Here is a 15,476-nt window from a genome sequence, read left to right on the forward strand (position 1 = left end):
GATTAAAAACTATTTTGTTTTTGTACCTTTTACATAAAATATAAGTGTAATTATTGTATTTTTGTTTTGCCCTAATGCTTTTTGCTTTTTGTCTTTGTAAAGCACATTGAATTGCTTTGTATGAAAGGAGCTATATACCGTAATTGTCGGGCTATAAGCCGCTACTTTTTGCACAAGCTTTGAACCCTGCGGCTTTTAGTCAGGTGCGGCTTTTCTATAGATTGTCCATGATTTTTGTGATATCGTAAGACGATTTGTTTTGTTTGTTCCGCTGTTGTACGGCACTACGTTGCCTGGCGGAAGGATCGGGGTTCAAGAGTGGTATGTTGGTCACATGTCCATCCGCCAGGCAACATAGTGCCGTACAAGTAGCGCGAAAAACAAACTTCAAAGTAGCGCTACGCGTTCAGCGGGAGTCGTGGATGACGAGCGGCGATAAACTTGCGAAAAGCAAGTTGTGCTCAACTCTACCGGTGGATTCTGACAGCGTGGAAAAGTGTGAAAACATCCACGATCACCAACGGATTTCGAAGGGCTGGACTGCTGCATGATGAAGAGGAGGACACCGCCACGGCCCTTCAGAGGGTGTTCGACTCTGACACTGACAATGACAATGAGGATTTCTTTGGTTTTGAAAGTGACAACGAAGGAAAGAAGCTGAGAGTGGATGACGAAGCCATCCTGATCCTGTTCGTATCCGACACTGGAGAAGAGGACTTTGGTGGTTTTAGAGCGCAGGAAGATGGTGGTGAATGACTGACTTTTCTTCTTGTTAAAGCCGTGTCACTGCACCTGAGCCTAAAAGGTAGTCCGAATCTATTTTTCTGGTGTGCTGTAGGTTATTGTTATGTAATACATTTGTTACTCATTTATGAAGCACAGCACATGTGCAAATATGTACCCATAACTTGTTTTTCAAAATATTAATAAAAGGGGTGTGTCTCCAAACAGCCATCTCTTTCCTGACAATTCCCTTTGTGCATATTCTCTTACATATGATGAGTCAACATTGAAACACCTGCGGCTTTTGGTCAGGTGCGGCTAATGTATGTACAAAACAGGATTTTCCCCTGATTTTAGCTTGTGCGGCTAATATTCAGGTGCGCTTTGTAGTCCGGGAAATACGGTAAATAAATTTGACTTTGACTTTGGTAGGAACCCTTTTGTTGCTCATTTGGTGATCGGATTGCTATTTTCTTTCAGTTGGCCCCATACTGGTAGTGGAGCCCAGGCCGGTTACAGTGGATGTGGACGCAGACGTCACTCTGAACTGCAAGTGGTCTGGAAACCCTCCTCTCACTCTCACCTGGACTAAAAAGGGTTCCAGCATGGTAAAAAGACATTGTTACCTTTGAACTTAAATCTAAGATCACCCATTCATGATGGATTAAAGTATTATTTCTATAAATACTTATTAATTACTGAAATATATAGACTATAAAGTGAGAACAGCTAATGTAGTTGTAGTCCTAATCATATAATATATAAGCACATCTATATTAAGGACCTAGATTTTGTTAATGTTTGCTCAGTTGTAAAGCCATCTTCATATCTTAAATTTTTAATTTTTAGCTAACAAGTTAAAAAGAGCTTGAGGGGAAAAAAAACTAATGGTGCCCTCCAAGTAAATCAACATGCTATATGAATTAAAAATAGATAATCCTCCCTCCAACCTCCTTTTTTAACATCTCTCCAGTCTGCTTATCTCTGTTCTTTTCCTCTTCATCAGCCTGTTTTTTTTCCCTACCTGTGTGTGTACGTCCAGGTGCTAAGCAACAACAACCAACTGCATCTGAAGTCAGTGAGCCAGGCTGATGCAGGCCAGTATGTCTGCAAGGCCATCGTGCCCCGAATTGGCGTGGGAGAGACCGAGGTTACGCTCACTGTCAACGGTCAGTTAATCTTCACTTACTCTGCATTATCAATTAAAGTGTCGATATTAGCAAAACTCTCAACATTTGTAAAGAGATCTCCCTACACAAAGCAAAGCCCTAATTCTTAATAAACAAGGCATAATGAAACCACACAGACCTGCAGGATGTGTTTATTTGATCTAGTGTTAAATGTAAGCATGCATCTATCTGAATCGCTCTGACAGCTGAAGAGACTGAGTGAATGGAGCACAGTACTGTATGGGCCTGTCGACCCGACCTGATTTATTCCGGCCTGACCCAAATGATCTAATCAGCTAATTTTTCAGTCATGAACAGGCCAAAACCCAATATTTCAAAATCTCACAGAGCGGCCAGCAGGTACTTAATAAATCAAAACTGATTCACCAAGAACACAGTGATAAAAAGAGAGTTCACAAATGCCCCTTAAATCTTCACTAAATAGCCAAGTTCCTGATCAAACAAGAAAAGAAAATCACTGGCATGTCCTTGCAAATGAAAAGCTAAAAGCTTTTTTCATTTTATTAATGATCTGGTGATTATTTTGGCACTCATTCACTAATCAGACACTTAGTGTGAACACAGTAAAGTATTTGTACCATCCACCTCGTTCCCATGACTCACTGCAAAGCATGATGCATTGTTTTAGTGGAGCTATTTATACTTCTGCAGAGCACGGTTACTGTATAGCACACCAGCTTTGGTTTCATAGTTCAGCATCACACTTTATCTGACGATTGCATGTGTCATACATTTAATCAACTTAAATATGCTTTATAATACAAATATAATATTTACATAAAAATAACCTAAATGAGTTCAAAATAGCAACAAAATGGCAGAAAAGAGAAATAACAAAGAACAGAGAGAGATGAAAGACACTAAAAAGTTATCATCCACGGGCAGCTCGAATGGCAAACGCTCCTTTTACAAAACAGCAGAGCCTCTTTCTCCAATCTACAGAAATTTAGAGACATATATGGTGTTAATAGGTCTTTGATATACTTCAGAGCAAGGCCGTTTAATTCTTTAAAGAAATTAATAAAATTTTAAAATCAATAGAGAATTTAACAGGCAGTCAGCGCAAATTTGCCAGCACTGGAGTAATGTGATCATTTTTTTTAATACCAGATCAGCAGAGATTTTTTCTCGGCTGGATTCAGTTGCGAGAGCTCGAACTGATGATTAAAACCACTGCAGTCAAGTCCAGAAACACAGTAATTAAATCCATGCATGACAATTGAAAATAAGATGACTGGATGTTATTTTCAACTTGTGAATCAATACAGAGGTCAGTGCTAAAAGCAGCTTTAAATATTTTCCTCACATTAACTTTATTTTCCACTCTGATTTATTTTTATTTCTCATACAGAGTGATGGTGGGCTATGCAAGCGCCGTTACATGCGTGTTACTTTTATTAGCCCGGTTTCATTACTGAAAAGGAGAGCACTGCAGTGCGGTTGCTGTGTTAACAGTCTTTCATTCACTGTGATAGAGAGTGACAGTATTGCAGCGAGCAGGTTTTCAGTGACTTTGCTCAGAGTGTTTTTGTGAAAAGCAGTAGATAACAGCAAAATCTTTCTGCAACTTGCTCAGAGTTGTTGTTACCATTAAAATTACCCAACTGCAACAGACATTTCACAGATTTTCTGCATGACCAAGCTCTGAATGCATCTTTCAGCTTTTCTTGGCCTTTTTTAAAACTCTTTGTGTACAATCTTCGAGCACATAGCCAGAGTTAGGAAACACTATTATCAATGCAGTCTGAAATATAGAGGTATAGAGGTTGAAGAACTGTCTATGGGATGTATTAATACTAGAGAATACACCTCTTCTTTCCTTAATAAAGCAATTATTTGTGCCAAACAATGTCCTCTAATAGCAGACACTATATAAGAAAAAAAATTTCTCATTTGCTTTTTGGGGTTCTCTCTTAATTCTACAAATGAATATGATTTTTTTTTTATGAATGACAGTTTTTCTTCATTGTAGTAATCCTCCTCTCTGTGCATGTATCCCTCTCTCTCTCTCTTTGCCTTGTGCTATCTCACCCGTTCAGGCCCCCCTATCATCTCCAGTGATCCGGTTCAGTACGCTGTCAGAGGGGAGAGAGGGGAGATCAAATGTTACATCGCCAGCACCCCTCCACCTGATAAGATTGTAAGTCCATCCTTGGAAGTTGTAATCTTCTGCAGAGGTGCTTGACCTTTTCAGATTGCATCTGCCTCACACAGAATCGTGATCGCAACGCCTCGTCCACCCCGAAAACAAAATGATTTTTACTTTCTCTCACCAGCCTGTGTCACACAGACCGACATAAGCGACTGTTCTCCAATGATTACGGGAGAACAATCTGTTCCTCCTCTGTGGTGGAAGGTGTGACTCATCAAAAACAGCTGCTGTAGTGTTTGGCTGAAAAGAAAGAGGACACACACACACTAAACTGTGCAGCGTGATCCAGTGAGATGTTGGAGTGCAGTAGATTAGATTCAGCTTCGATTGACGCCACACGTTACATGTTACTAAAGTATTTGTAAAGGTTTTGTGTTTGAATGGCTTGCGGTGAGTTGCACATTTTAAGTCTTTTTATTGAAAAGTAAAAGTGATTAAAAAGTGGAAATCACTGTGACTTTAATGTTCAAAAACATATTAAACGATCCAAGTAATAAATCACAGCTAAACGTGCCTGCAGTTTTTACAATTTACAACAAATTGGTGTATGACAGGCAGGTATGAAATTGGCTGTAACTCTCACACCATCACAAAATAGCTACGACATATTTTTCTATTATTGACAAAGCTGTTTCTACAAGCCTTTAAATGTCACCACACAGGTTTTGTAGGACACTCAAATTACCACTATTTCACCAGTGAAAAAATACATTCAGTCAGTGGATGCACGTGTATATGTCAACTTTCAGGAAGTCTTTAGCTGTTACAAATAAAAGACCAAGCTCACATCAATGTGTAATCCTGCAATATCTACCATACATGCATGTTTACTGCTCTCTTAAAGTCAAATATGTGGAGAAAAAAAATGAAATTATAAAAGAAATGTTGAAGTGTCTTTAAATGAATCATCTCCTCCGAATCCTCCACCATCTTTCAGGGATGCAGTGATGCTTGTACCTCTATTTTGGGAATCGACTGTAAACATGACAAGTTTCACAGTGATGGAATCAATCACATTACAAAGACAGCCAAGTGTTGGTTTCAGATTTATTTCACTGTCTACAACCTTTGGTGTAGTTTAGTTATATCAGGATCAATCAAAGTATTGATCATCCCTTCCTCTTCTTATGATGTAAGACTCATTTTTCAACACAGGAGTAAAAAGTGATCTGCAATTAAGGAAAAAAAAAACAAAAGTAGGTATAGATTTCTTTTGGCAAAAATTTAATTTATTTATGATATATTCACCTTGAAGTATTCATATGGTAGTTTACCTACTTAGCCTTAACCAGCTAAAAGTTTGAGCCTGTGAGTGTTTTCAGGATATCCGACCGATGGCTCTAGTAACCTGATAACAGCTATCGAGATATTCATTATTTGTGAATTCAGAGCAAAATTGTAAATATATAAATAAAATGGTGCATTTATTTAAACGTAAACATGACTGGTTAATAACACATGTACTTCAAGTGGACTACAGATAGAAACCAGTCACCACCTGTCACCATATGCTGTGCTCCTTTCCTACAGATTCTACATTATCCATATGCAGATATTATATTGTGACCCCCTCATATGTATCATTACTCAGAGCTGGTTATCACCTGATTGGAAGGTTACAGAAATGTGTTGCTGAAAGATTTGAATCTTGTATCAGCTTTTATACAGTTACCCTTGAGTAAGGCATTACACAACCCACACCTCCTCCAGTGCTGTGTGTGGGTTAAAGGTCTTCCTTTGAGCTCAGGTGTGACTTTGTAAAGATGTAGGACTGCGATTCGTGAAATGAACACTTTCAGGCTATTTTTCCTAAAGACTGACTCAGTTTTCTTACGAAATACCATCAGTATGACTTAGAAATACCATAATCACATAAATTTCAAACCCTCACATAAAGACAATCAGCATCCAGAATCAGGCTGTGCACCCGAAGCTCAGTTAAGTCCTTTTCAAAGTAAGCACCATCATTTCTTTTAAAGAAAGCTTTCTCTCAGATTGCCTTTCCAGAAAACTATAATTGAGTATCTGCCTGAATTTGCCATACCAGCTGTGTGTGCTGTTTTTCTCCTAAGGTAACTGAGAGCAATGCCTGACCAAACTCAAATTTAATTTAAAGTGAGGTTTATATAAGTTAAAATATAAGTGGTTTGGCATTTTATATAAAATTTCAAAAAGAATACGATGACCAGTATGCACTCATATCACAAAAAGAAGCAAAAAGAACTGAAATAAAGCCACTTACACCATTTAAGTTTGAAGGCTAGAATGAGTCAGAGAGAGTGGGGGTGAAGTAGATCGAAATGAGAAGGAGAGAGATGGAGGGAGAGTAAAATTTTGTACCTTTCAGCGTCAATTATCCAATTGTGCAGCGCCGACATGACAGAAATCAGAGCTTTTAGAAAGCTTCAGCCCCCTGCTGCATTGGCAGAGAGCTCAGAGCGTATAATGTGATATGACATTATAGTCTAGGCTTAATGCAGAGACACAGGGACTCATAAAATATGAAGTATGATGCTCTGTGTGTGTGTGTGTGTGTGTGTGTGTGTGTGTGTGTGTGTGTGTGTGTGTGTGTGTGTATGAAAAAGTGTGGGCAGTGTGTGTGTGTGTACGGAGAAAGAGGGACAGAGATGCAGACAAAGGTGGTGCAACATAATTATTGTGAGGAAGTGCGATTAAAGAGAGAGAGTGAAGAAATCGAAGCGTTCTGCAAAAAACGTCCCTGGTTGAGTCTTTAAAGACATTCGCCTTTTTATTTTTTCAAGCCAGGTTAAGAGGTACATTAGCCCAACATTTGGGTGTATGTATATTTGATATTGTCATGCTCTATATTTAATACCCTGGGAATTCCACCTCAGCAGATTTTAAGTAGAAAAACCTGCTCGAGTTTTTACCTCTCGTGTACACTTGCTGCACTGTGTGTGTGTCTCTTCTTTTTAAGCAGAACTGTTTTCTCACCCACTCAGAAAACTCTGCGCACACATTTTAATTGGGGAATAGTGTACCAGTTACCAAGGTGTGAAAATATAATCTTTCGATCTTAAAATGTATTTCCTCGCTTTTGTCTCTTTTAACACGTCTTAACAACAGCCCGTGTGTGTGTGTGTGTGTGTGTGTGTGTGTGTGTGTGTGTGTGTGTGTGTGTGCGCGTCCCTTGATGTGAGGCTATCGTGAAAAAGTGAAATCAGCATTATTGATCCCTGAGGTTAAAGTGGATGATTGCAGCAGAAAATGTTGGAGTTTAGATAAAAATCAAACAAATTACAGATGCTGGCGATTAGATCAGCATCACATTAATACAGCTTGGAGGAGATGTGTTGATTAGGCACATATTTATATATTTACAGATATATCAAGTCTTTATTCTTAACTTAATCTAAAACTGAAGTACACTTGGGCAGCTTTTTTAGAGGCTTTGAAGAAACAGAACAAATGCAAACTACAAAATGTTTTACTGACATCTTAAAATTTATTTTACCAGCTGTGTGTGATAGCCTTGGCCTCTTCTCTGTCAGGTTTAGAAGTCAGGCCTTTGGTATCTTTGTTACAGGTTTGGGCGTGGAAGGAAAACGTCTGGGAAAAAGAGAAAGGCACACTAATGGAGAGGTACACAGTGGAGCAGAGTAAACCTCCATCTCAAGGCGGGGCTGTTCTCTCCACCCTGACCATCAACAATGTCATGGAGTCAGACTTCCACTCCCCGTACAACTGCACTGCCTGGAACTCCTTCGGACCTGGCACCATGATTATCACACTGGAGGAGAAGGGTATGAAGGGGGGGAAGGGAAACATATGTTGAACATGGTGGTCATGCTGAGTACTCCTCACATGTACACATTACAGAAAATAAACTACAGTCATCTTTACTTGCTATTATCAATTCAAATATTAGCATAATGGAATTATAATGCATCATTATGGAGAGACTGTGTTGAAGTTAGGGTTTTAGGTTGTTTTTTTTATAACTTGTTCAACTTTAAAGCACAGATGAAGCTTGATCAATTTTGAGCGTGATCAATGCAGATTGCAGTAAGTAGTAGTAAATATGTTAGTAAACAGAATTAAAATATTTATCAAATATATCATAAATGTGTATCTAATTTTCATGAGCTGCTGTTCTTGCCTTTTCAAACACATAGATACACAACTACTCCACTGGCAGAAGCACAAAACCCCTCTTGCCTTCCTAGTTTAATGCTAGAATTATGTTTTCTGTTTGGCTACTGCATTGTGGAAGTTTACATACATAAAGCAAAAGCATAGAAGAAGACAAAGATTATATGTAGCAACCATGGATGTTAACATTACACTGGACTTTTCTGAGGGAAGCCTTTTGTGAATGCAAAACGCTTTAACTGTAGTTAAATTTATGAGTTGCAAAGTTCTCATTGTTGGGTTCCAGGTGTGGCGTTTCTGTATAAATCATTCGGATGTGGCAAACTTTGTGAGAAATACTCCAGCTTTCCAATTTTTCAAAAAAATTGGCTTTGGAAATAATTTATTAGGAAGGTGTTAAATTAATTTGTTGGGCTTTAAATACCATGAAGAAAATTTTTTTCTGGGTGAGCTTTTTGTGATGCGCAACAGGAATTTACATCAACAAAATATTAATATAAAGAATGAAATATCAACTGGATGTTTCATATTAAAAATCTCTATATCTCTTCATTTCTAGATGCTCCTCACTCATCTATGTGTGTGGCTCAACTGAAGAAAGGCAATATCACGTAATCTTCATCATAAGAATTAAGAAACTTAATTCCAAATTTGATGACGGTTGGTTGTGTGCTTTGTCGTTTGTTTTGTGATGAAGGCAAACAGCTGAGTTTTTAAGCGCTGAATTTGTTTACAGAAAAAAAAAATCAGACGGGGAACTTAATGTCCCCGAACAAGATGTTCTTCTCTTCCTTACAAGCTCAAATGCCCTTGAACAAGATTATTAAGCTGTGGCCTCAGCCAGAGAACAGATAGATAGTGTTGTTAGTCCATTCTGGATGGTTACATATTTTATTGCCAGAGCTTGGTATGCCACATTACATTGAGAAAATGGCTTCTCCATGCTCTGTCAAACTGTTATTGTTTCAACTGTCAGATTTCGCCGGCTTCAGAAAATCTCCCAAACATCTTTGAAAGCGAGAAAAAGAGACGGAGCCTGGATTTTCCCCTCACATGTTCACTTAAAGCATTTCATTCCTTGTCTGACTAGTGCTGCTTCTGCGCCTTATCAACAGAAGCAGCCCTCAGAGATTCAATATTAAGCTAGAACACCAGTGGATTTGTGCTTAAACGACGCTGCATCCGCGCAGGTTTCTGTAACAATGAGGCAGCAGCTGTCCCTCAACCCCATACCCTTTTTCTGCATGTGTTTGTTTCAGATATTGTTCCAGTGGGAATTATCGCTGGTGGCACGGTGGGCTCCTCCATTCTGCTGCTTATTTTTCTACTGGCGCTCGCCTTCTTCCTGTACCGCCAACGCAAAGGCAGTGAGTGCACACAGTCGCTCTCTAATGTGTTTGTGTAGGGGCATCCACACACTTATATTGTGTGTGTGTGTGTGTCTATCAGTCTTTCTTTTATCCACTCTCTACAACTGTCATTCTGCTTTTCCTGGAAAAAAGGGACACTTGCCAGCCATATAGCAAGCGATATTAATGAATATTCATATAATATGGCAAACTGCCTTAAAACGCCTACTGTACATTTCCCTTTTAATTCTTTTGACTTATATTTATAAGCTGCTTCTATGCTAGATAAAGTACATAAACAACAGAGCAGAAAACAAGAGCATTCAGAGGTGAATAGTATTTAAATTATGAATTCCTATATGTTATTTCTACAGCCTGCAGCAATCCAATTAGTATTTATGAACACAAATCACGTTTCTGTTAAACGGGGAGCTGAAAACAAGTGGCGTCTCTTAGTTGTTTAATTTTGAGCTGCTCCATCTCAAATAAAGAAGTGGGAAAGACAGTGAAGGTGACTGGCAGAGTCCCCAGAGGGATTTTCTGTGGATAAGAGTGTATTTTTTTCTGGTTCAGAGCTGATAACACCTCTACAGAAAAGACACCGTTTGGAAATAGAAACTCAAACAAACATCTTTGTGGCTCCAGATAAACAGTCTTTCATTTGTCGTCTACGATGCAGCGCGACACTTCACAGATTTAAATCTCTACTTTTAAGGTTTCTGGCTGTGGAAGTGAGTTGTTTGTGCTGACAAATGTTGACTGCTTTGCGACTGAAGCATGTTGAGTTGAGCATTTTAAGTTGCACGAGACAGTATAGAAATACACTTCTTTTATTGCCCTAATATTTACATGTTTGCAGTTATAGACAAGACTGCCTTATCCTAGCTCAATAAAGCCATTTGCACACAGTAAGTATATTTAATATCAACATTTTAGGTTGACTTTTACCAAGTTTAAATTCACAAAATGTGTTGGAAAGGTGGGGTTTAGGTTTTCCAGCTTTAATTTGAAGGGTTTAATAGAAACGTATGGAGGAGAGAAAGAGCACACGGATGTTATAATAATATTATAGTAATGTTATAGCACGGGCCTGTGCAAATGGATACTGAGCCGAAGCATGCTGCAAAAGAGTTTCTCAAAGTAAAAAAAATTGATATTGTGGAGTGGCCAAGACAGTCACCTGATCTCAACTCAACAGAGCAGCTTCTCATTTATTAAAACTGTAAAAAAGGAATGCAGAATGACCCAAAAATGAGCAGCAACTGAGACTGAAACGGCTGCAGGAAGGAAACATAACTCAGGGCTGAGACTTCAGGCATTCATTGACTGCAAAAGAATCTCATCCAAGTATTAAAAACTTTCCCAACATTTAAAATTATGACAGTTTGTCCAATTACTTTTGAGCCATATAAATGGAAAAATATTTAATAAATGACTGTCATTCCTACAGTGAAGCTGAAAGTCTACAGGTAAAGGACGTCATCATTTTGTTTTTATTTCAAATCCACTTGTGGAGCTGCTTGTTTTTGAGAAAACTGGCTAAAAAAAATTTGATTCTTTCACATGGTATGCTATTTGTTCTGAAGGCTTTTTTAAAATAAAAATTGCAGACACTTCCACAGCGTCTACTTTTAGAAAACTAAGCTGCTGAAGTCAGAAACACGAAACTACGGTGGCCCTGAGAGGCCAAACGGACTGCAACTTAAGAAAACACCAGCAATAAGAAAAACACTGCAAAAGCACACAAAACAAAACGGAAATAGGAAAAAACAGATTTCCAAAAGCTCAAGGGAAGTGTTTCTGGGGAGACAATAACCCGACGGACCAGTTGCAGGAGCCAAAATATGCTAATTGCGCTGGGAGACACTTAAAAGAAGTGGACGATCTATCGGTTTTGTGAGGAAAGAAAAGATGAGAGGTAAGTGTGTTAGCCTAACTATTAGCCTAAAAATCCGTCATAAGTATTATATGAATCGTTTTGGGTTCCTGCAACTGGTCCATCAGGTTATTGTCTCCCCAGAAACACTTCCCTTGTGATTTTGGAAATCAGTTTTTTCCTATTCCCGTCGTCGTTTGTCCTATTTCCGTTGTGTTTTGTGTGCTTTTGCAGCGTTTTTCTTATTGCTGGTGTTTTCTTAAGTTGCAGTCCGTTTGGCCTCTCAGGGCCACCGTACGAAACAGTAGCCGACCCAAAATACAAAGTCCAGCCAAGCAGATGTATTAAAAACGACAGTATACCAAGATACACAAACTATGAAAGAATACATATAGACACAGAATACAAAATGATAACCACATAAACAAATAAGAAAAAACTAATATCACACCTACAAGGAAAGGACAAAGGTGGTTAAAACTGAGAAGTTTGTCTATAAAAGACAACAAAGCAAATAATGAATCATCCTTGGATTTGCAGACAGAGACATCTGCTGAAACGATATTTATCTTTCTTATAAATTTTAATCAAAACAACCCCTGATAAAGAAATTATTGCCCAAGTAGAGTGGAGATATTTTAGCATATTCTTTCACTGTCATATCTTTAGAGTTCATGTTGTGATATTTTTCATTTCTTTTAAGGCTGTCAGCATGCCAAGGCAAATAATGAACCAGGCAAGCTGAACAAATTTAAAACAAAAAATAATGCTGAAGTTTTCTTTTCTTGCTACTTTTCTAGCTAGACTGAAAAAGAAGTCAATCATTTATCTTAACATTACCACACATTATAACCGGCGGTTGTGTTTTTCTTCCAGGTCGAAGGGGTGTCACCCTCGGTAAACCAGACATCAAGGTAGAAACGGTGAACAAAGAAACCCACAGCCTGGAGGAGGAGGCGGCCAACGTCTCCACAGCAACCCGGATGGTCAAGGCTATGTACTCTGTGAGTAAACTCCCATCTGAGTCACCGGGGGCCGTGGAGAGGAGGCGTATGGGTCAATGGCCTTAAATGTACAGATACACTGACACTAAAGGCGACTTGGCAGGAGAGGCACACACAGACGTTCTCACAATCACACAATGGGAACAAAGACACACGCACAAGGCCTCACTAAAGACACACTAAAAACACAAATCCATAAAAAAGATGTCAAAATATATGCGCGCACACACTCGACTCAAAATCAATAAAGCACAATGAAGCATGTGTACACACACATATGAGGAGAAACAAGGACAAGACATTCACGCATAGATACAGGAGAAAAACTAACTGGGGGAAAAATACACCGTTTTTCCTCAATGCACACATATTTGTGCACACAAAAAACACAGAAATAATAAACAAATATACAGACACACACTCATTTTAACATTTTGTTCCTTTTAGAGGAGAATTCAACCCCGGAAGTCCTGGAGAATCTAATCGACGCAGCTCCTCTGACGCGGTTTTAAAGCTCGGGCAAAAACACCTTTTTCTCCAACAACTAACCGTTTCTCGTCTTCCGGTCTCTTGGGATTCAAAACCTGAAACTCTGTTTTCCTCTCCCCTCCCTCTCTTCTTCCTCCTTTCCTTTTTCACCCTCCCTCTTTCCGTGTGTGTGTTTCGTTGTTTGATGGTTTAGTTTCTGCCCTCTGTTTCCCTCTCTCCCTCCACTCAGCCATTCAAAGATGACATGGACCTGAAGCAGGACGTCAGAAGCGAGAGTGACACCCGGGAGGAGTACGAGCTCAAGGTGAGATGAGTCAGCGAAGATATGTTGGCATGCTCGCGCTGGATTAAAATAAATAAAAAAACACTTATCTAGAGCATCGCTGGACATTTGGCGTGGTGCATGAGATTTGTGATCATGTTCTTCAGGTCCTGGCTTTACATCACAGTTAAAGCAACTTTTTCTGTAGTGCCTTTTTTTTGAGTGTGAGTGTCCTGGCATAGAAACCCCACAGGATGCTGAAGTTTCAGGTTTGATATCCAGCGTTTCAGTGTTAGCAGAGTTTTTCATTGTTTCTATACAATCTTTACACCGTACTGTAAGTTAGAGCCTTTTTTGGCATATTCGGCTTGTTGTGGGCATGGCAGACAGTGGAGGAATTCATATTGATTTCAATCCTAGATGAGGAGGTGCAAGTTCAAAGAAGAGTCAAAGTCAAAAACACTGCTTTGAATTTTAGTCCATACTACCAAATGCAAAGAGCCTGTGTAGAAACAACTCTTTGTAAATAGTAAATAGTCCTGGCCTTGGTGGTTTTGGTCTTTCCCAGCAGTTTTGTCAAGAAATAAAAAATATTAAATATTTGGACGTAACCCTTTATATGTAAATGTAATTAGAGTACATATCTGTCTTTGGTAATATTTTGGTATTTAATAATGAATTTCTATTACACATACACAGTGCTGCATTACTCATATCATTACATTTTTGTGTGTATGCATGAAACAACAGCACACCACCATTATCACCATGCATATCTTGTGACATTCTACAATTTCAGCAATATAAGACAACATAATGCAAGATTTGTAGAACTCTAATATAACTTTTATTTTTAGATTATTATACTTTTTTCCTTTTGATTTGTTTTGTAGCAACAGTGTAATATAAAATACATAGGCCTATCCCAAACAAGTGGTAAAAATATTCACCACTTGCTTGGCATACTAACCCTTTAGTAGTCTATAAAAAACATTAATGCCTTACTAAGAATAGATTATATTTAAAAGACGCATACATGTCTTAAACCTGGATTATATACCATTGGCCAGCAGATGAGGGGTGGGGGTTGGGGGTAGGGCGACTCCAATGGATTCAAAGAAAAATCTAAGCTGGCTTTTTTATACACTCTATACAAAAGAGACAGTTTTTGTAATAGAAACAAAGTGTAAACTAAGCTAACACAAGCACAGAACAGATCGTATATGAAGAGAGAGAAATATTAGGATTTACTGAAAAATCTATATTCTTTTTCTGATCACAGGATCCAACCAATGGCTACTACAATGTCCGTGCTACAACCCATGACGAGGCGCGCCCCCAGTCCCGGGTCGTCCACTACCAGGGAGAGTTTCGCTCTCCAAACCCAAGCAGCGGACCAGCAGGAGCGACTTCCAGCGGACCCTCTGCGTCTGCCAGCGGTGCAGTTCCCCCCAGTGCGGTGCCGGGCTCAAGAGCTGGCTGCTACGACCCCCGTCCACCATCCAGGATGTCCCATTCTACTTATGCCCAATTCAACACATTCTCCAGGGCAGCACAAAGCCAGCAAGCCCCTGCTAATCCAGCTCTTCAGTCACCCGGAGAATACCCTGGAGACTGTGGCCTGCTGGACAGCACCACCCAACTGGCTTATGACAACTACGGATACCCTTCCCAGTATCCCAGCTACCGCATGGGCTTTGCTCCACCCATAGAGGAAGGGCCAGCCTATGAGATGTACCCAACGGGACAAGGGACAGGGCCAGGTCCAGGACCGGGGCCAGGACCAGGACCAGGACCAGGACCTGGACCAGGACCAGGACCAGGACCACAAAGTCCTGAAACAGGGCTGGGAAAGTATGGAAGCTCCACTCGCTTCTCATACTCATCTCCACCTTCTGACTATTCGCAGAGACACACACAACGAATGCAGACTCATGTGTGAGAAAGTGGTATACAAGCTTTTTGGATTTGCTTTTTACAGGAGCAGTACTTATTACACAGAAACATAAAAAAAATCTTTGAAATTTTCAAAAAATGCCCTCATATCTATACATAAACACCTAAGAATCTGTTTTCTGTTTTCATCCTAACCACTGCATGGTATTCGGCTAATTTTCTGAGTTGATAAAACACCCAGCAGTTAGCAGCATCGCATATTGTACGGTTCACAGCAATACATGCAACACATGCACAGCGATATTCATACACATCTAAGAAGATCTTCTGTCTGCAATGTTTATGCTCCAATAAAAACAACAGCGAGAGCCACAATCAAGAGAAAACAGACAAAAAGACAAGAAGAGCACTTTGAAGACACG

At 39.4% G+C, this 15,476-nt stretch overlaps 1 protein-coding gene across 1 annotated transcript in view; it reads left to right on the top strand.

Moving 5' to 3' along the window:
* kirrel1b (kirre like nephrin family adhesion molecule 1b) overlaps positions 1 to 15,210 on the top strand; it is an 82,813-nt gene extending 67,603 nt beyond the window's left edge. The window contains exons 8-15 of the mRNA XM_085377118.1: positions 1,204 to 1,331; positions 1,766 to 1,892; positions 3,953 to 4,053; positions 7,613 to 7,829; positions 9,438 to 9,545; positions 12,280 to 12,407; positions 13,126 to 13,200; positions 14,441 to 15,210. Of these exons, the coding sequence (XP_085233244.1) occupies positions 1,204 to 1,331; positions 1,766 to 1,892; positions 3,953 to 4,053; positions 7,613 to 7,829; positions 9,438 to 9,545; positions 12,280 to 12,407; positions 13,126 to 13,200; positions 14,441 to 15,100 (1,544 nt within the window). The 3' untranslated portion in view covers positions 15,101 to 15,210. The remainder of the gene's footprint in view (positions 1 to 1,203; positions 1,332 to 1,765; positions 1,893 to 3,952; positions 4,054 to 7,612; positions 7,830 to 9,437; positions 9,546 to 12,279; positions 12,408 to 13,125; positions 13,201 to 14,440) is intronic.
* Positions 15,211 to 15,476: the final 266 nt, after the last annotated feature.

Source organism: Diplotaxodon limnothrissa, linkage group LG18 (genome assembly GCF_057381915.1).
Source record: "Diplotaxodon limnothrissa isolate DT_005_m linkage group LG18, D_limnothrissa_male_GT1.1, whole genome shotgun sequence".
NCBI classification, from domain to species: domain Eukaryota; kingdom Metazoa; phylum Chordata; class Actinopteri; order Cichliformes; family Cichlidae; genus Diplotaxodon; species Diplotaxodon limnothrissa.